This window comes from Pseudopipra pipra, chromosome 1 (assembly GCF_036250125.1).
Source record: "Pseudopipra pipra isolate bDixPip1 chromosome 1, bDixPip1.hap1, whole genome shotgun sequence".
Lineage (NCBI taxonomy): Eukaryota > Metazoa > Chordata > Aves > Passeriformes > Pipridae > Pseudopipra > Pseudopipra pipra.
In genome coordinates this window covers 151,852,813-151,873,760 of record NC_087549.1, presented here as the reverse complement: position 1 = coordinate 151,873,760, position 20,948 = coordinate 151,852,813, and the positions used below count along the sequence as shown (strand labels likewise).

Here is a 20,948-nt window from a genome sequence, read left to right as displayed (position 1 = left end):
CGTGGGATGGTTCAGAGGTGGCTCACTAATCATCCCTACTTGAAATAAGCTCAGGCTCTTAAGATTCTTCAGAGAGCTTAGCCAAGAAATGAAGCTGGTGAAATTCTTTTCTTAGACTGTCACAGCATGTGCTGACAGCACCCTTTATACACTATAAAATTAGAAGAGGTTTTAAAATTCACTTTCTGCCTCCCATGCCATTTCAAACCCCCAGAGAGACAATAATTATCAGGTGATAAGAGAGCACCTTCCTACAAAACGGCAGGTTTTCCAAATGAGTGATGCATTGTATTAATCGGGTTATGTCAGGGGAGCAGCCTCTTTTCCTCTTTTCCACCTGCCTTTTGCAGATTATTCGTGGTCTTCCTGACCAACATGTGATCACTCAACTCCTTGTGCATGGGGAAATGTCCTGTGAAGGATCACTTGTGTGAAGGCTGGGAGATGTCTTGGGAAGCTGGACTGAAGTGGAGACCAAGGTGCACTGCAGACAGTCCCATCTCACTCTCAGAGAGCCAAATGCATATCTTTGATCGGCCTTTTCTGACTGTTAAGGTGGTGTGAGCATGAAAACAATCCCTGCAGAACGATATGGTCCTTCACAGTTCCCTCTCAAAATTAATCTCATACTTTCCCACTTCATTTTGACATCACTTGCAAAGCGAATTTCCAGGTGTACTGTCCAGTACTAGCAAACACCACATGAAATATTATTTCTTTCAGGTTTCTGATCTCACTTAAAGTTTCGATACATGTCCTAGAGGAGAGGACTGGCACATGATTTGTGTTCCATGCTACATTTTGGGAAAGAATGCAAATGCAGCAGTGGAAACAGTAATATAAAGTGCAGGAAGGGGAGCCCTGGGTGGTTTAAGCAGTTGGTGGACTTTCAAATACAGGCTTTAAGAAGTCAACCCAGCAACTGCATATTTACAAAGTCAGCTATTGCCTGCTGTCCTCCTTACCAGATAAAACATCTCTGGGCAGAAGAGTTCCCCATAGCAGTGCTTGGTTTCTGCTATTGATTCAATCAACTTTTTGGCTCTAGTTTCAGGGGTGGGAAGAGAAAGACTGAGAGGGAGGCAAAACTGGAGCTCAAAAGCCCAGTGCTCCTCGAGGTAAGTTCTTTAATGAAAGTTTCCTGTTCCTCATTGTGACTGTGAAAGAAAGAAGATCTGACTTGGGCATTGCTTTTCTCCTGGCAGGTGTTTTCACAGAGTTGTTTTTAAACCTTATTCTGCTCACCAGTGGGAGAAGGAAGGTATTTATAGAGAGAGATAATCAGCAGAAAGTATAGCACTATTAGTGTCTGTAATAGGACTTTAAGATTCAGAATTGTTGTTGTATTTCCCTATATCTGCAAGGACTTTACTTTCTCATCTCAAACAAACCCAGTCTGTGATGACCTAAAGAAGCTATTTATAACCTTCACATCAGCAGTCGTCTCCACAATCAAAATTCAGGCTCTTGATGTTGCTGAATATTTTGCTCATCCTGTAAAATAGTATGATTAGGGAAGGGGTTTTATTGAGAAACATCAAGTTCATTTCACAGAAATCAGGAGAAATTGCCCGTTCTCATCCCCTTTTTAAACCTGCATTTTTAGAAGGAGAATTGTGGCTGAGCAAAATGGGCTCATATCTGCCAAGAAACATCTGGAATTTTTATATTCTTGTATCAGGTTTAGTTATATGAAAGCTGGCAGGGATTGTTTTGGCAAATGGTCACCCGTCTCGTACTTGTAGTCTTTTTTTGTCTTGCAGGCAGTCTGTTTCTTCCCTGCACTCCCCTGATGAATATTTAGGCTTAGGGAAGGTTTGGTGCTTTCTGGTAACCAACCAGAGCATAAGCTGACAGCAGCGTATGTTGTGTTTTTGTCCAGACATCCTGAGACATGCAAGTGTGACAGGATCTGTCTGAATCATCTTGGTAGACTGTAGTTTTCAGCAAGGCAAGGACTCTCATAAAATGCTGGATCTATGATCCGGGGAAGAGTTGGAAATAAAAAAAAAAGAAGAAAAAAAATTTTAAAAAAAGGCAACTAACAAAGAAAATCCCTGCAAGGCCAAGCAGCTGTTCCTGGTGGAGGCTACTGTGGGAGAGGTGAATCCCCAGTGCTGACTCAGTGATAATCAGGTTTTGCAGATCCTCTTAATCAGACTCATTCCCTGTGTTGTGTGTGATATCTTCCCTTATGTTCCTGGGTTGCCCTTATTTCCTGAGGGCCCTTGTCTCTCCCATGTGCTGCTCTCATCTCCCAGCCTCTGCTGCTGGACTGGAGGTTTCATCTGAATTCCATGTCAAAAACGTTTGAACCTTGCCAGGCAAATATCCCACAAATGGGTGCATTTTGGAGTCTTAGTCTCATCCCTAATCACCATCTCCTTTTCTCAACCACCTTTCTCATTACTTTTGCAGAGTTCTGGGAGCAGGTCAGGGTTCCCAGTGAACACTGACTCTATGCTCCATCATGAATCATTCACACAGCTGCTGTGCTTTGCTTTTGTGATTGCAGCTCCCAAACTCCTGCATAAATTCCAGGCAGTGAAGGCTCTGTGAGAAGAGCATTGATTCCCACTTTCCCACTCACCTCAGCAAAAACTTAACCAGAGGAAGGCCATGCACACAGGGCCTCATTTCCTTCCACAGGTTGTACAAATTGTCTTCTTGAGTTGTCTGTCCTAGGAGAACTCCAGCCTCAAGCTCCTTTCCTCTCCCTCCCACTACTGTGTTAATCAGATCTTAGTGTTTCTCAATGCCACAGTGCCTTACTACAGGTAATAAAGTACAGTTACACCTCTCATTATCACTGACATCTCTCTGTGCATTCAGTAATTACGGCAGGTGACTAATTGAATTCTGAATTTCAACTAAGAAGCAATTACTACAAAGATCAAACATCATTATCAGCCTGTGCCCTGCCAGCCTTCCAGAAGGGGGTCAGGGAGCAAGTTTCATAGCTCTGTGCTCTTCTAGTCTGTCAAGCTCAGAAACAAATTGGGGTTCACTCCTGGGTGATGACTTTCCTCCTCCAGTCCTGGGGCTCCACAGGAACTCACTCCCACTACTCAGCAAAAGGAGAATTAATGATCTGTTGGACTAACCAGCAGCAGGAACCTTTTCTTAGACTACACCTTTTCTCCCTCATGTTTTTTTTAGGTAGCTGTGCAGGTGGAAGTTCCCTCTCTGTGTAGGTGGAAGTGTTCCGGGCTGTAGAATCTTTCCCAGTAATTTGTGCTTGATCCATACAAACATTAACTAGTTGGATGATAGCCTGTTTCTTAAAACAACTGCATCACCCAGAGTCAGGTGAGGGAAGTCTTTAAAACAGACATAGAGTGATTGTTCCACATCAAATTACAGGCCTATCCAGGCTAGTGCTTTGTTCAGCTCAAAGACATAAATTTAGATGTCTTTGTGAAAATGCTTATGTGTGTTCTAGGTGATTAAATTCCTCCTGTTGTCAATAGACGTGGGGTGAATGGAAGAACAATTCATCTCCATAAAGTAAATGGCCACAGATCAGCTGAATCTATCTAGACTGTGCTGGCTGCAATTTTAGGACTAATAAATTAGCTTAAACTGCAGAAATTAGTACTATTTCATAGCCTGGATTGAGTGGATACCATGGACAGCAAATAATGCTGGATGTCTATTTAGCAGCATGGACATTGCAGCCTTCACTCACATGAGCATCTGCATCAGGACATTACAATTAATGTCTTATTCTTGAACTGTTTCGTCTGTAGAGGAATATAAGAATGGGGCAAGCATGAAGAAAGACTGTTCCTGGGTGCTCTTTCAGTTTCCAGCAACCCAAGTTTCTGTGACTGTCACAGAAGATTGGCCTGTCACAGAAGATTGGCCTGTCACCAAAGATTAATTTGAATAGCTGTGTGTGGAAATTACAAACCCAGCATGAATGTCAGACTTCTATTTTGCAACAGCTTTTGGAGGGGGGTCAAATAATTTCTGGTTTATGCTAGAAATTAAGAGTTTTGATTTGGGGGTCTTGTTTGTTTCTTGTATTTTGTTGGGGTTTTTTTTCTTTGTTTCTTTCTTTTTTTTTTTTTTTCCTTGTGCTGAAAACCAGGTGAAGGGAAAAGGTGATAACCTGAGGAATCATTCAACACAGATTGCTTCGTAATCTCCCTCTTTTATCTTTCTGCTTAAAAATACAGGCAGGTCTGAGTTGGAAACCTTTGGGTTCTGTGTGCATTCACGTTTGGGGATTTGCTGTCTCAGGGAATTATCTCCAGAGTGCAAATAGCCTTGGCAGGCTGCAGACTCATCCTGCATATTCACCTCAAGTTCAGCTCAGTAACACAGTCATGGAAGCAAATAACCTACATTGGTTTTGGGGAAAAAAAAAATGAACTTTGCAGGCTGTTACAGGGTGTACTTGTAATTTAGGCACAGCAGCACTTTTTGACACACACTGAAAAGGAGGGATTATTTGCCTTTTTCCCCTCCTTTAGTGCTTTTGACACATGTGGCCCAAACCCTGTCATGTCAATTAGTATAAGGACAAGAACTGTGCACTTGCAGGTTTCTGAAAGCAGGATTAACTGAGCATTTATCAGATGCTGGTGAGCCTGTTCACTTGGTTCTCTCTCTCTATCTTCCTGATGTCCCCTCAGTAGTTTCTGCAACAGCACAGTCCTGACATTTCAGAACAAGAGTTTTCTTATTCATAAGACATGAAATAATTTGCTAAGGAAATTAATGGGATATAGGAATAATAATTATATAATTGAATAATAATTCTTTTTTATTGAGTTATTAATAGAAGGGTTACCACAGCTGTAAACACTTGAGACAAAGAAAGCAGCTTCCAGGATGATTCCCCAGTGATTCTTCAGAGGAGTGATTGTTTTAGGAAAGGGCAACAGTTTGGGGATCACCTGCAACTGCCTACACCTCAATCCTGAAACAAGTCAAAATGGAGCTGCAAAGGAACAGAATATGTACTATAAAAGAGCTGTATTTTATGGAACAATCTTTGTTAACCCAGGAGGAATGAAAGGAGTGAAAAATATGGCAAGAGGTTGTGTTTCCTGAGTTGTGGGGTTGACTTTCAAGGGATTGGAAAGTCAAAAAAACAAGTGTGTTTTCTTTTGTGTGAAGTTTTGCATTAGCAGGTATTTCATTGAATAAAGTTAAAAAGAGCCACTGTTCTGACAGTTCTGTGCAGTTCAGTCTCTGGGATCTTTCTTAAGGTGCTCAAAAAGCAATATTTGCTGCCAGGCAGCCCCAGTGTAGGGCAAGCAGAGTTCAAGGCCAGGCTGGAGGGGACTTGGAGCAACTTGGTCTAGTGGAAGCTGTCTCTGCCCATGGCAGGGGGCTGGAAATGGATGATCTTTAAGGTCCTTTCCAACCCAAAACCTTCTGTGACCCGGTGTACAGACAAACAGAACTGAATTCCTCAGGTGCCCTTAATCTTGGTCAGTTTAACAGGGAGTGCCTTGGGCTACAAATCCAGAGAACTGTTTTTCTAAACTCTGAGGAAGTCCGGATGACTTTTAAACTTCTTAGAGGTTCTGTTGCTTCCTTGGCTTCTGACATGTTATATGACCTGAGTGAATCACTTAAGCTTTTCAGCAGGTAGGAAATCGATACAGCAAGTGAGCATAATTGGGCTGCTTGAGCTTCTGGTGAACTCTTTTTGGACTTCTTTGTAAAGAAAAACAATAGAAAACTCATTAGAGTTTCTTGTGTGCTTGACAGCCTGAAGAAATATCAGGTTGGTGATCCAGATAGAGCTGAGTTTAGAAATATTTTTTCTAGGGGAACATTTCTTGCCTGAAGTCTTACTTATCTGCCTTCCAAGACTCTCCTATAAGTGCATTATAATTCTGCATGAATGTAAGGAAAACAAACAAACAAACAAACAAGCAAAAAAACCCTAACTGTGACATCTAAGAAAACCTCTGCACAAAGTTTGGCTTTCAGGATGATGTTGGCTGATGTATAAAGTAATAAGCATCGGTTGGATAACTGTTCTTGCCTCTCCTTATTTTTGTCAGAATATCCCTCATTGACAAATAAAGTATGTGGAGATTTTTTTTTTTCTCCAATCTCCTGGATGTCTGGCTGCTGTCACAATTATGCCGCTGTCACTTATGATTTCTAGAAATAGTAAGCAGTGTACTGATGCATTGTGAATCCTACCTGGCTCTGGCTTGTCATTGCAACAATCAGGAAAGATTCCAAAGAGGAATCTTTGGCACATGAATAAATAATTTATAGCCCCATGATTCAGCCCCTATTTTTAGAGGCTCTCTGTTTTTCTGAGACTTTGAAAAAGGGCTAAGAATAGTCTATACATGAAGTGATGTGTCTTTTATGCAACACAGGTTCTTTCTGTCTTGTTTGATCTGAATCCTATGAAATCTGGGCAGCCAGTCTGAGGAATTTATATCATGCAGTTCCTCTTGGATTTACTGGGGATCATGGTGAAAAGGTTTTACTTAATGCCAAGCAAACTGTCTTGTTTTAACGATTAAATGAATAAAACTTATTTGGAGGAGACACTGGGAGAATCCTGCAATGTCCCAGTGATTAGGACACTGAAAGAAAGAAATCCATTAAACTGGGTTCAGGTTCCTCTTGAAATCCAACAGAGGAAGGACCAGACTTGAAGTGCTCCATGTTGTGAGTAACTTATGGGCTACAACAATCAACACTGGAATATTGTCTTTTATTTTAACTCCTGCGTTCTTTGAATTTTTCTAAAATTTTTCTTCAGAGCGTAAAAACCTGAGTCCGATTTACCTGATTTATCAAGTGGTTTTTGCTGCCCCATAACTGTATATTTCAAAATTCATTTATTCAGCTCAGGAAATGTCATCCAGCTTTAAGCCTGATACTGAGACAAGACAGGTTTTCCCTGCTGTCTGCTTCTGATTTCACAGGCCAGCATTTCACAGAACCTATTTTAATGTTGCTTTCCAAGGGAAAACCTCACTTGTTTGGGGCCTGTTTTCCATTGGCAAACTTGGGATAAACACCCCCATTTTGGGGGCACCATTGACTGGCTGCTTTGCTGTGCCCTGAAGGCAGAGTAGGAAAAGACTGGTGAGATGTGCTGAACGAGGCTGAATGCAAGTTGATATTTAAAATTAAAAGGTTGAACTCCACCTGTGGTAAATATGCAGAACTAACACACCCTGAAAAAGAAGGCTAATTGCTCAACTTGGTCAGAGGGCAGTACAGGGGCAAAAATGGTGCAGTAGTTGTCTTAAAGAGCGAGGAAAAAAAATATATATTTAGGATATTAACAACAAAAAAAAAATCCCAGTGGAGAGATTTAGCAGACTGTCTGTAACAGTTTTACAAAGCAACTGCCAGAAATTCTTGGGGCTTAGACTTTTACATCGGGACTGAACAAATGCTACTGAGGAGATGGGTGACATGACCCACTGTCCCCTTTCAGGTGTTTGCTGTGTTTGAGAGTCTCTGAGGCTGCCAGAGTCACTGCTCACTCCACTTTTCAACACCTTGTAATTTCCAGGGATTTTGTTCAGTGGGGATTCCTGTTTCCTGATTGATGGATCCTTCATTTCAGCTTGGCTGCCAGCTCACGTGGATAAGCTCTCAGAGCAGTCAGATACCCTTAGCTGTGCCCAGCTCAGGGCTTAACTCAGGCTGTCTTTTATTTATTTATTCATTTGCCTGTTTATTCCCTTTGCTTCAGTAGCAGATGAGCTTGTCTCAAGACTCCATGGACACTCTGTGTGTGTGGGATCCAGGGCAAAAGGCAGCTAGAGAGGTTGGATTTCCATTTTAGTGATAACTGGAAGCGTAAACCTCCTCAGAAAATCATCTACATGAGAGACAGCAAGATAACTAAAATCTTTTTCAGAACCAGATTAGTTCCAGTTGTCAAGGACAAGATCCATTACAGCAGTGCCTGCTTGCAGTGTCTGGAATTGTCTTTCACCTGCTAATGACTGGAATGATGTGGTTAACTTCCTGCTGGGAATTACATCCACTCGCCTTTACCCAGTGCTCCTGTCTCTTGTTTCTTGTTTGCTTCATGCTTTTAATGGACTTTTACTGACTGAACACAAGCCACCAGGCCAATCTATACATATTGAGTTACTGCTACCTAAAAGGCTTTATGTTCTTCAGCAGGATCAATAAAAAACAACAACAACAACAACAACAAAAAGATAAAGAATACCACTAATCAAACACTCTTCCTTACATATTCCATTCAGAAATGCAACCTCATCTGCAGTTAGAAATTAAATTAAGGTCAAGGTTTTACCTCCCAAACTGATGTAAAATGTTGTACCTAAGCTATGTTTTAAAGTTGTTCCAGAAGGTAATAAATAGTATCCTCTTAATGACGGAATCACGGGATGATTGAGGGTGGAAGTGACCACTGGAGGTCATCTGGGCCACCTATAGCCAGTTGCCTGAGACCATGTCTGGACAGCTTTTAAATATCTCCAAGGAGGGAGACTCCACAACCTGCCTGGGCAACCAGTGCTCCCTCACCCTCACAGCAAAAATGTGTTCCCTGATGTTCAGGTGGAACCTTCTGTTTCTGGATTCGTGCCCATGGCCTCTGGTCCTGGCGATGGGAAAAAAAAAAAAAAAAGCCTGGATCCATCCTCTTTGCACCCTCCCTTCAGGTATTTGTATAAATTAGGAAATCCCCCCGAGCCTTCTCTTTCCCAGAGTGAAGTGTCCCAGCTTTCTTATCCTTTCCTCAAAGGAGAGATGCTGCAGCCCCTTAATCACCATGTGCTCCTTCGCTGCTCTCTCTCCAGCATCTCCACGTGTCTCTTGTACTGGGGAGCCCAGAACTGGACACAGTTTTCAGCCCATATGTTGGCACAGCCTTTGTAACTACTCCGTGTTTACTTTGTGTGTACTTTTGCTGTCTGGTGTTACTGGTTGTCAGTATTTTAAGTCCAACCTTCATGTGAGCACTTGCAGTTTTGAAGCAGTTACACCGAATATTGAGACTTACCACAGTCATCGAGTTCAGTGGTTTCTAAGTAGCAGAAAAATCACAGTTGAGATGACAAATATTGACTGTTGGCTGCTTCATTTGCTGTTTAGACACAGACTGGGAGGCTTTTTAGATGAGTGTCTAGCAGAGTTGTTAATAAGGTGTAACATGATTGGGAGGAGTTCATTTTGCATGAGTTCAGATGCCTGAAAGCCACAGCTCAGTTCTGGGATAAAGGTCCTTGAGCTTATTGGTGAAAAACTGCTCACATCCCATGCCAGTTTTCCCAGAACTAGTCTTGTGATACTGGCACTGAGTTGCAGGGGTGCTGAGGGGGTTATGGGCAAAGCTGTGAACAGTTTGGATGTCTCCCCCCTTTATCAAACACTAGAGTGTGAGGAGTCCTTATAAATTACTAAATAAAGCCTGTGAGCTTCTCTCATGTCCTTCATGCCAGATGAAAATCACTGTCCATTATTTTTGGGGCTACAGCGCTCAAATCTGGGTTGATCAGCTTCTCTTTATTGAAACAACAGATATGCTGAGCTTTCTTAAAATTCCCATTTGCCCTGAAAATAGACAGAGCTGTGATTACCATAGTTGTTTATTTGGATAAATACAACTTTCTTTTTTTTTTCTCCATTCAAGGATCTTTTGCTCTCCACCTTAGAATTTCTCAGTGGCTTTCAAATGGTTCTACTCCACTAAGAAAAGTTAAAGCTCTACATGGTGTGGGCATGTGTATACAAATACACGAAAGTGAGACATTCTTGTAGTTATTTGGCTGTTTCTTTGAATATAATCAGAGAAGATCCATAAAATAAATAGGCTGAGCTGGACACTCCTTCCCCAAAAGCTGGAGTTAGGGAGAATTGGCACCTAGGACTTCTCAGCAAGAATTGCTTTTACAGGAGCTTCATACACAGAATAGTCCCTGTTCCTGCTGTGGGTAGCTGGTTGGAAGGAGCAGGGTATCCCAGTTCTGCTCCTACCAAGGCTTTGCTGTAGTCATGTTCAGATCTTTTACCTCCCTTGAGATGTGGCACAAAGTTTTTCAGGAGTGGAGATCCCTTTTACAACACCTTAGAGTCCATGAGAGCTGCAAATGTTGGTACTTCTGCTGTCCTTGCGATGTGCATCTGGTCTCTCATTGCTGCCATTGGTCTTGCTGGTGGAACAGGACTATGATCAGCTCTTAGAGGAGATAGGGAAATGCATATGTAGTGCTGACAGGCCTGAGGGGATGAAATACATTTTCTGGAAGCTAACAGCAACCCAAGTGACAACCTGAGCTCTTCTGCATATTCCTTCCTATTCAGGGATTTCTTTTTTGCCTCCTTGCCCATCCCCTGGACTGATGGTTAAGCAGAGGAAATCAAGTGCCACCAATCCACAGCAAAAGGAAATCAACATTTCCAAAATCAAGGAAGAGACCATCGACTGAAGCACAGAAATGAATATTGGATGATGTGTCAGAAGCTCTGTGGATAATGACTGAGTGTTGCCTGTGCCATCATGAGTCATCTACTACTCATTATTGGTTTGCATGAACATTAAATCTACTTGTCCAGTTGTCTTATGTGAGTGCAAGTGCACACAGAGCACAAATAACCACATGTTGTAACCACCAAGTACCTCTTTATTTTGTGTATTTCTTCTTTAGAACAAAGTCAGTAGGGAAGGAGAAATCATAAGAAGAGAAAGTATATGGAATTTTTCAGCATGTCAAAGAAAATGAAAATTTACACAGTTGTTTTTCAACTAGGAAAAAATAGTTCTAATAGCTCTATTTCTTTCCATTTATAATTAGCTCTTGTTGCCCTAGAAAGATCACGTAATTGTTCTTTTCTTCCTGGGCGTTCATTGTTTGTTCCTACAATGGAGTTCTCCGTCATGATTCTCCCTTTTTTTTTTTTTCCTATTTTTAATGACAATCATTAAGAAAAACTGAACTTAATCCAGTCTCTTTCCATACACAGTGCTTTAAAGCTAAGAGCAAGAATGCTTCAATAGCACGAAGCACATTAATCCCAGTTCTCACCGGAAAACCGGGTGAGAAGGAATATTTTTCAGCACGTTCAATCAGTGCTGGTTTCCCTCTTCCTTTACACACTCTGTAGCTGGGGACACATCACTTCCATTGATCTCTCTCATGGAACCAATGTATCTGTCCTTTTTGGCATCTCTTCACTGCTTTGATCCCTGCCACAACTCTGCATGTCCCAGAAAATCAGCCTGTCGTGGAGTCCAGTGTCTGTATTTCCTCATCTTCTCTGTGCTGCCTTTGACAGTAACCAGGGCTGTCACGAAGCAGATGTTTGCTGCTATGAAAAACGCCAAGATGATTATTTGAAGTCGCCGTTATTTTATCCAGAGTCTTCTGTGCAGGGATATACCAGCACACACAGGAATTTTAGCACAGGCCAGATGTGACTGAGTGTCTGTGAGCACAGTGAGCCTCTATCCAGTGCATGTGGGATTGATCCAGTATCCTCAAGAAGTGCTGGACTAGCTATATGCCATGGGATTCATCTGTGCATCAACAAGAGCTGCTTCCTCCAGGTGCCTTCAGTGAGGTTCTTACTCTTTATTACCTCACTCACTAAATGAGATATTTCTCTTTTGAAGCATTGGGTAAAAGATCTGCATTATGTTATTAAAATAGATATATGAAAATACATCCAGTGTGATCAGAAACTTGTTTCCATGTGGCTATTAGGGCTCATGCTGTAAGACATTTGGAAGAAAGAAAGAAAGAAGACCTTTGCTGTGGGATATAAATTAGTTATGACTGCTAGAGTTTGGAATGAGATATTCCCAGAAGTCAGATCTACTTGCTGCTGTTGTTTCCGAGAAGTGACTGATACTGGAGGAGATTCTGGACTAGAAAAATTCAGTTTGATTTTATCCTCCTCCTGTTCAGATACTCACCATGTAGGAGATGTGGTGTGACAGCTCATAAACCCAGATAACTCAAAGAAGTTCCTCAAAGAACTGCCTTGACATGGGTTTTATGTTCTAAGTCTTGATTGTGTTTATGCTCTCCACACCTGAGCTGGAAAGGCACAGCAAGGCAAATGAAGAGTCAGAATGAATAAAACAGTGGTTTGAGTGAATAAAATAAGGGTTTCACATGAGCACTGTCCTGGAATTGGGATTCAACATCCGACTAAGCACCCACTCAGTGTCTGGAGAGTCAGAAGTTTGCTACAGAGACTCAAGATCAGCAACTGGCCAAAGGATGGGACAAATACAAAGGCTTTGAGGGATGTAAATTGGATCCCACCACCTAAATCCCACTCAGACTGTTTTGGTTTTTTTGGCCTTGTCATGTCAAAAAGGAACAGTGGAAAAGTGCAAGTAGACAATAGCAGTAAAAAAATCAGTGCTCTGTGTGGATATGGTGTAATCTGGAGTGTCTTGTTGCTTTCCATGTGGACTGTCCTTCTCTGTAAGAAAAAACACCTTTTCAAAAGTCTCTTTACCTTTGTTTTTCAAAGGCTGTTGTCAAAAGAACTTTTAGAAACATTCAATCTGATGCCTTTATTTGACATCTGATTTTCCTGAGGGCTGGGTGCTGTACTAGCACTGAATGACCATGGCAAAGGCCCAAGAAGAAATTGGATAAAGGGCAGCAGGAACATCATGAAGAGTTCATTAGGGAAGTCGCCTATATTTGTCCTTTGGGAATCCTTCTGAATTTCCTGTTTTATTTTAATTCTCTTGTTTCTAAGAAACAGTTCAAAATAAGAATGTAAAAAAAAAAATATTGCTTGGAATTGGATGTACTTTTGATGAGTGGAGGAAGGTAGTTTGTACAGCAAAACTGCATAGTTTTCCCTCGGAGTTCCTTGGGATGAAGAGGAATTCTTGCCAGAAATTGAACTCCCCTCCTCACCCCCAATATTATTACATGCAGTTCTCAGAGCTCCTCGGGGTTACATTACAATTGGACATGAAATCTCTCTGCTTCAGTAAAGCAATTTCTGATTTTCACTTACATTTGGGGAGAACTGGAACCTTGGAAAAAGAGCAGAAGTGGTTTCTTTTCCACAGACAATGGGTGAACACATCCTAACCTGGAGGGACCCATTTCTGAAATAATTCTGGGTGGATTCTTGTGTGCTCCCCCCCCCTCCTACCTGTCCCAGGTTTGGGAGATGTGCTGATCTTGCTCCTCATGTTTTTCGCAGAAGTTTTCCCAGCAATAGTGTTGCACAGGAAGACTCCAGAAAATCAGCATCTCTGGGAATGTTTCGTCTAGTTTGCAGTGGGATAAATGGAAGGGGGGTAGAGCAGTAAGTTCACCATGCACAAACCATTCTCACAGAGGGGGCACTGAACCCCTGAACCTCTCTGGTTTTGAGTATAGTTGTTTTTTAAAAGACTATACCAACGTTAAGCTTTCTCTTGCAACGTTCTTCTCATACCTTTTTTGTCTTCTGAACTCATAGACTGTAAGAAAACATTATCAATCAATATCTTTAAATACTTGTAGTCTGTAGTTGTGTTCATGTTATTTATTTCTCTCCTCAGTGGGCTGTTCTAGTCCTCACGGAGGTGGGATAAGTTAATTTGCCTTGTAAATAATCTGTTCCGGTAATCTTTTCTCAAATCTGTGAGATTTCTAGGCTGTTTAAAGTCCATCACAGACTGTTCATCTCTCTTTTATTTTGGTCTGTACCAGGAAATGCCTACAGAGAATGCCTGGGCAATGGGACATGGGCTTCCAAGATAAACTACTCTCAGTGTGAGCCTATTCTGGATGACAAGGTTTGTATTTTTACCTTCATTCTTCTCAATGACATTTCTCATACGTGAATGCAAAGCTAAACTTAAGGTTAACATGCTAATTTGGGACTTCTGAGAGAGATTCCATTTCTGTCTCTGCAACAAAACCTCCCTGTGAATTCAGGCAAATCACTTGTCCTCTCTCCATATCCCCTACTCACATGGTTTTTAAAAAAGGATGCTTTTTATCACACTCTGTCCCTGCTGATGTATGTTTATGCAGATTTTTCTTAGCTTTGTTCAGAGCCTACAGATGCTACAGTAAATGTTAGTAATGATAACATTAAGACCAAAAGCCTCTTTGGCACTAAAAAATAAGTTTAACCAGCTGATTCCACCCTGTATCTGTCCATTCTGAGGTCTCATCAACAACTGACCTTTACAGATCTCAATGTCATTTCTCCTTAAGCAAATATGTAAAGAGGCAGCAAAAGAAAAATACATAAAAAGCAGACTCAGGTCTCAGCTGCCTTTAAAAGATTGAACCAGTCTTCCATGATATAGGAGTTTACAGATTGCAATTAGCATATGGGGTTAAGCTCCTTCCAAAAGGCTGCAAGCAATTATGCAAAGCCCTTTTCTTGTCAATGTCTCAGCTTTTCTTGGAGGCATGGCAGACATTTGGTTTAAGCCTTCCAGCCTTTCACACCAGGTTCTCTTCCTCTCCCTCCTGTTTTGAGTGCTGTGGTGGGGCAGGAGCACACACAGTCCTCGTGCTGTCTCTGCCAGGGGTGACTGTCCCCTCTAAGAATCAGGGTGGAGCTCAGCAGCTCAGGTCTATTTAAGTTTTGGGGTTCATCCAGCTCATTCCGTGGTTGTAGTTGTGCTGTGCCAGTTGCAGAGAGGAGGTGGACAAGATCCCACATTTAGTACTCAGGAACTATCTGGAGCAGTGCTGTACCCCAAACAGTCAGGATGTGCTTTGTCTTAGGTCCAGCATCCATCCTGTGAGATCAATGTGTTTGCTCAATGTGGGCTTTGAACCAGTGACTCAGAAAACAGGTAACTACACACCAGCTGCTGAGGAGGACCTGCTCTTACCCACTAGCTAAGTTATTTGGTGGCACCCCATCCTCCTTCCTTTTGCTGGAGGCTTCTAGAAATTAGGAAAAAAAAATGTACCAATACCTGAGTGCCATCCAGAGGGATGTTCCAGGTGATCCAGCAGAGTGATGATGCTCTCATGGCAATTTAAGCTGACCTAAGTAAGGACCACCCCAGGGCAGCCCCTCCTTACATTTCTTTCCCACTTAAAATGAAATACTAACTTGTTGCTAGGTCGGTTTTTTGGATGATTCAGTTCCCTACAGCATTTTGTTGCATTGTTGCAAGAGTGCTGGGGCCAGCCCAGACACAGGGCAGTGAGAGCGTGGGTGGGACTGAGGGGGACACACCGACCAGCTCTGCCTGAAAGGGATCTGCACATCCGTGAAACCACCCTCTTAAAAAAGAGCAAGAGGGGGGGTGTGGAGCAGCCAGTGCTGGTTTAGAGAATGGGGAGCAGAGATGGGTGAAGGCTCCATATCTTTGATGTGGTTTAGCTGGTACAGGAAACCTGAGCTGATAACAGTGTGCTGCTCAGGAAAGTGCTGCTGCATTTTAATGGCCCTCCTTATGTGTTTGCATGGCTCCAGCAGTTGCTATCTCTGCACCAGCAAACACAGAGGAGTTTTGTTTGAAAAGGCTGGAGAAGTGTTGTGACTAGAGGGCAGGATTATTTCCTGCGCTCTGTTTTTGCTTTCAAAAACTTTGCAGCTATAGTGATAGCTTAAAACTACTCAAATAGCGTGTTTCTTAAACAGATGAAAGTGCAGATGTTTCCCCACCCTTGCTTATAGAAGCTTAAAAACTCATTTGTTAGATCTTCAAAGATTTGCAACAAGCTTTGCAGATATTAATATTTGTGAATATTTTTGAAATCTCTCCTAATGCTCAGTGTTACGGATGAATACTTGCTTTGTGATGTCCAGAAAAACCAGGAAAAAAAATCCCCATAGATTTCTCTGGGGATTTGATTAAAGGTGAGATTCAGGCACACACATGTTTCTCCTGTTATTTATTGACTGAGCCTAGCAGATGCTAAGCATCAGCCAGGAGGTGTGCCCTGTGATTTGTGTTTATTTTTAATACAGGAAACAGCACTGCTGTCAAGCTTGGCCACTCTCAGCCAGAGTGCTGAAGAATCACATGGTTTGACCCTGAATTCAGTGATTGATAGATGGGACAGGAACATGCCCCATCCCCAGCTCTACCTGTTTTATGGCAGAGTCTTGATCATGTGGCAAGGGAAATTTTAGGGATTTGTCAGCTGTGGGTCAATCTCAGGGGGCATCAGCTCAGTAACACACATCCCCTGGATTACATCAACACATCATGGCTCTGCTTGTGGTCGAGACCTGTGGCAGCAGCTGATAAAACTCCACTCTGGGACTGATTTGCTCGTAGATTCCCATTTTGGCTGGGATCTAATTCCCTGTGTGGAGTTGTGTCCTGAAGTTTAAAATGCCCCAGTGTGTTTCCATGTACCTGGCAGGTGACAGTCCTTTGGAATACCTGTGCCCTTCAGGTCCTTCATGGCCAGAGAAGGGCAGCAGAGCTGGGGAAGGGTCTGGAGCACAAGTCTGATGAGGAGCAGTTGAGGGAGCTGAGGGTGTTTAGCCTGGAGAAAAGGAGGCTCAGGAGAGACCTCATCTCTCTCCACAATTGCCTGAAAGGAGGTTGTAGCCAGGTGGGGGTCAGTCTCTTCTCCCAGGTGACAAAAGTGACAGGACAAGATGAAATGGCCTCACCAGGGGATGTTTAGATTGGATATTAGGAACAATTTCTTCACTGAAATGGTGGCCAGGCATTGGAACAGGCTGCCCAGGGAAGTGGTGGAGTCACCATCCCTGGAAGTGCTCAAGAAGCACATGGGTGTGACCCTTGGGGACATGGTTTAGTGGTGAACTCAGCAGTGCTGGGTGAACTGTTGGACTCGATCTTGGAGGCCTTTTCCAGCCTTAATGATTCCGTGATTAAACAGCAGCAGTTGGAAGTCAGTCATCAGGGTCAGCTGGGAAGCAGAGTCTGCTGAGTGCCCCTCAAGGGTCACTGATGTCTGTGTGTGCACTACTTCTTTCCCTTGCTTCTGATGTTGGGTAGGTACCCAGATGTTGGTGCCCTAATGTCAGACTGAATCTCACCCTCTGAACAAACAGTTGTCTCCTTCTCAAGGCACAAGAATAAGGTACAGAAATAAGTTTGATCCTGCTGGCTGCTTGATGGCACAGCGTGTGACAAATGCAAAAATTCTACTCAGCCTACAAGCTCCTGTGTCAAAAGGACTTTTGCTGCGTCGGGCACAGATCTGTGCTTGTTAGAAATAAAATGAGAGTCTCAGGCAGTAAAAAAAAAAAAATACATCTTAGCCTCCAAAAAGAGCTATAATTTAGGAACTTTGGTCTTGTCTATGTGGCCTATGTCAGCTGGATATGAATTTGGTTCTGCTGATGTTTTGAGGTGGCTTCAAGCTGTGTAGCTGAGTTAGCACCATGCTGGGTTTAAGCTAATATATCCTGCATAGGAGCACAGCCACACCAGGCACAGTTATGCAGCTTCCAGCTGGCTCAGAACAGGAAAGCAGTCAACTCAGAGGCATCTTGGATGACAAAGATACTTCCCAGTGGCTTCTGAAAGTCTTTGGAGAGGAGATGTGGTGTCTTTAAACCGTGCTGGTGATGAGATCATGCTGGCAGCAGGAAGAAATCTAAAGTGACTGAACTGGCAGTGGAGTGCAGAGCCCCACAGGGAGACATGAGCTGTAAACACTGGCAGGACCTGCCAGTAAGTTCTGTTAGAGGGAGAAAAATCCTTGTCAGCTGGACTAAAGAGTGCTGTCATTAGGTGGTCATTCAGTCAAATCATTAGCTGAATTGGTTTGGACAGGTTGGCAGTCACATTCTGGCTGAAGCAAGGGGAAAAGGGCTCTAGACAGAACAACTCCACAATTACCTGAAATCTGGCTGCAGGGAGCCCACCATGTCTTAGGTTTGCAGGGCTGGTGCAGGTAAAGATATAAAGCTGTGCTTCCTCAGCTTACCTGGTAGAAGCTGGTGGGAGACACCTCTGCACTGTCTGGTGTAACATGATTGTTGTGTGTAATGGAGGAGGATTCCACTGGTGTGACCAGCTGTGATCAGAGAGCAAGGCTACTAGTGTGCAGACCATCTTTGTATTCCCCATCCCTGGACATGTTCAAGGCCAGGTTGGATGGGGCTCTGAACAACCTGGTCTAGTGGAAGGTGTCCCTGCCCATGGCAGGGGGTTGGAACAAGATAACCTTTAACATCCCTTCCAACCCAAACCATCCTGTGATTCTACAATCTCCTTTTCTAGCTAATTTCTTGTGTAAAAACCCTCCTCCTAAGCCTGAATAGAATTTATATTTTCATTTCAGTGAAGTGAAACATCTTCCTGGAAGCAGAAGAATATTGGGTAACAGTAGAAGGTTGTTGACATTTTAGATGTATTGGTCTTCACAAGGGCGAGACAGAAAGGAGTTATAAAAGTGTTTTACATGAACTGAGCTTTGGCCAACACATGACTGATTCTGAGCACGTGTTTTTCAGCCCTGAAGGTGCCGTCTTCAATTCCACCAGAGATGCAGATTGCATGTAGGCTGGTGGAAAGTGATCTTGCCACCCTGTCAGCTTAGTTTTTCATAGGCACTGAGGCAGTTCTTGTTTCTATGATATTTGAATTTGCCTTCAGGAAGCCTTGTTAGTGCCAGAAACCGAAAATATGAGGGTCGTGCCTGTTTTTCCTTCAGCATCAGTGCATCAAACAGGAGCTTAATAATTTTATTTTTCCAACTAGTCTTCTAATGCTTTGAACTATGCCCTCTTTAAACTTGAGTGAAGTTGAAACAGTGGTCAGGAGCCACAGGAAGGAGCTGAAGGGTCAGACTCAAAGAGCAGGATTGTTGTCCTGGGAAAAATGTTGTCATCTTCCAGAAGATATCTAGCACTACACGAGCAATTCTGAGGAAAGTCCTTAGTCATATTGGTTTAGTTTTAGGAAGTCCTGCAAGAAGTAGTGATTTGGATTCAATGGTGCTTACGGGTCCCTTCCAACTTGAGATATTCTGTGATTCCATGACTTTATTAAGCAGGAGAGTAATTAAGCCATGCAGTTTACCAGGGCACTCCCTGAACAGGGACAACACTGCACAGGTAGCCACATCAGGTCAAGTGTGTTTTCCTTCCCTTTAAGTGTCCTTGTGTCTTAAGGATAAATAAAACTCCTTGTGGAATTTGGATTTTGTAAGTTTGTTTTGCTTTTTTTTTTTCTTTTCTCCTCGAGGCGATTCACAAAATGGGCCCATGGATGGGGAAGTTTATTTTAGGAGATTTTATAATGGACTTAAAAATACCTTGCATGGTTGAGTTCTGTCCAGAAGCAGCACATTACTCCGTGTGCTGAAGATATAGGCAGGTTTCATCACAGAAATGATTCCAAGAGAGTTTTTTGGCAACGTGCTGGAAGATGCTATCTTCACAGAACAATGGAACAGATTAACTACAGCTGCTGGTTGTAGTTTCAGCCAAACATTCATTCATTGACAAATTCCTTTGACTGGAATAAAATGTTAAGGGAAATTGCTAGGAAAAAAAAATGGAAAAAGGAAGTTAAACTAAAATTAGAAAACTGGTGCCATTTGTAGGATTTTGCTTTTATATTTTTGTCACAAGGGAGGAAATGTAGGTGGTTAGTTCTCAAGGGTCTCGTTCTTCTGAAGGAGGACAACATCCCAAATTGGGGAAAGATCTGCTTACCCTGAAAAGAAACAAATGCCAAACCTAATAAATGAATATATTTTTCAGGAGGATTGGTTCTTTCAGTAGCAAACCTCTGTCCCTTTTTAACCAGCTTCAGTATTTATATGAATAGTGTTTTTCTACTTCTTTCTATCCATCAGGGAAAGAAAGGAGATGCTTCTCTTTTCTGAAACCAGCAGCAGCCCACCAATAAAGAATGTTGCAGTTACTGCAAGGCCAGATTTTTGGTCATACCCCTAAATTCACTGATTTAGGTGGGAGCTCTTTGGTACTTAATTTTTTGTTTGCAGGATCTAGAACCTACCAATAATCTCCCCCCATCCTAGGAAACAGACACCAACACATGAATCTTCATCACAAACTTGGGTTGATGCTAAAAACAGCAGGATCTCTGGTTTGTCAGGCTCTCTCAGAACTGAAGGGACACCACCAGATTCCAACTCTTCCTCAGTTGGAAGGATAAAGATCGTAGCTTGAAAGGAATGTCCCTCAGAGGAAAATCTGCCTGTATGGGAAGGCTTTATTACTCCTTACTGAATTTTTTGTATGAAAACCAAACCATTTGAGCAGGAAAGTGGCATAACCTGGCTCCTAAAGACCGTGCTGTTTCCTAAGAAAATAATGTTTTATAACTTTTGAAACTCTGAGAAGATGTGTCTTTGGTAGCTTTGTAGCCCTGAAATGAAGAAGTTTTAAAATAGCATAATAATGAAAACAAGAAATCCTGATGAAATTGCAGGGAAAAAAAAAAAAGAAAAAAGAAACGGGGAGAAAATAACTTCTTTTGCAGATATTTGTAATAAACTGTGGGCAAATCCCACACTGAAACCACACCAAGCCTGTACTTCTATGCCTGGGCAATATGTTTGGCTTATATATAGGCATCAGCCCTGGAGCTATTATATCATTGTAAGGTTGAGAAAAATAATTACTGTTTTCTAAACTGATTAACTGTTCCTTGATGTCAGTGCTTAGAGATTCATGCTGATTTAATCCTGTTATCTCTTTACCTCCAGAGGAAGTATGCGCTCCATTACAAGATTGCTCTCATCATAAACTACCTGGGGCACTGTATTTCAGTAGGGGCCCTTATAGTTGCCTTTATGCTTTTCTTGTGCTTGAGGTGAGTAATGTGTTTTGCATGCTTCTAACTTCCCTGGGTGACACTTACTGGGCTGCTCAAAGCCCTCTGAGAACTCTGTCCAGGTCTGGAAAACCGGTCATGGCTTTGACGCTCCTGAGCACATCCGTGGTTTTGTTGACTGATGCTGTGCTGGAGCCTTCTGTGCGTAGGAGCTGAAGCCTAAAGCTGAAGTTTGTGTTCAGGGAGAGAACTGTTCATGATTTATTGATGCAGCACAAAAATTTTGGTGGGC

At 42.5% G+C, this 20,948-nt stretch overlaps 1 protein-coding gene across 4 annotated transcripts in view; it reads left to right on the top strand.

Moving 5' to 3' along the window:
* The window catches only part of CRHR2 (corticotropin releasing hormone receptor 2), a 142,844-nt gene that overhangs the window by 64,735 nt on the left and 57,161 nt on the right, over positions 1-20,948 (top strand). For 3 of the 4 annotated variants that reach the window (XM_064639279.1, XM_064639293.1, XM_064639287.1), the window contains 2 exons: positions 13,653-13,738; positions 20,589-20,695. In XM_064639279.1, coding sequence (XP_064495349.1) covers positions 13,653-13,738; positions 20,589-20,695 — 193 coding nt within the window. Of the gene's footprint in view, positions 1-13,652; positions 13,739-20,588; positions 20,696-20,948 lie in introns of those variants that run through there. The other variant, XM_064639300.1, reaches the window with a different exon arrangement.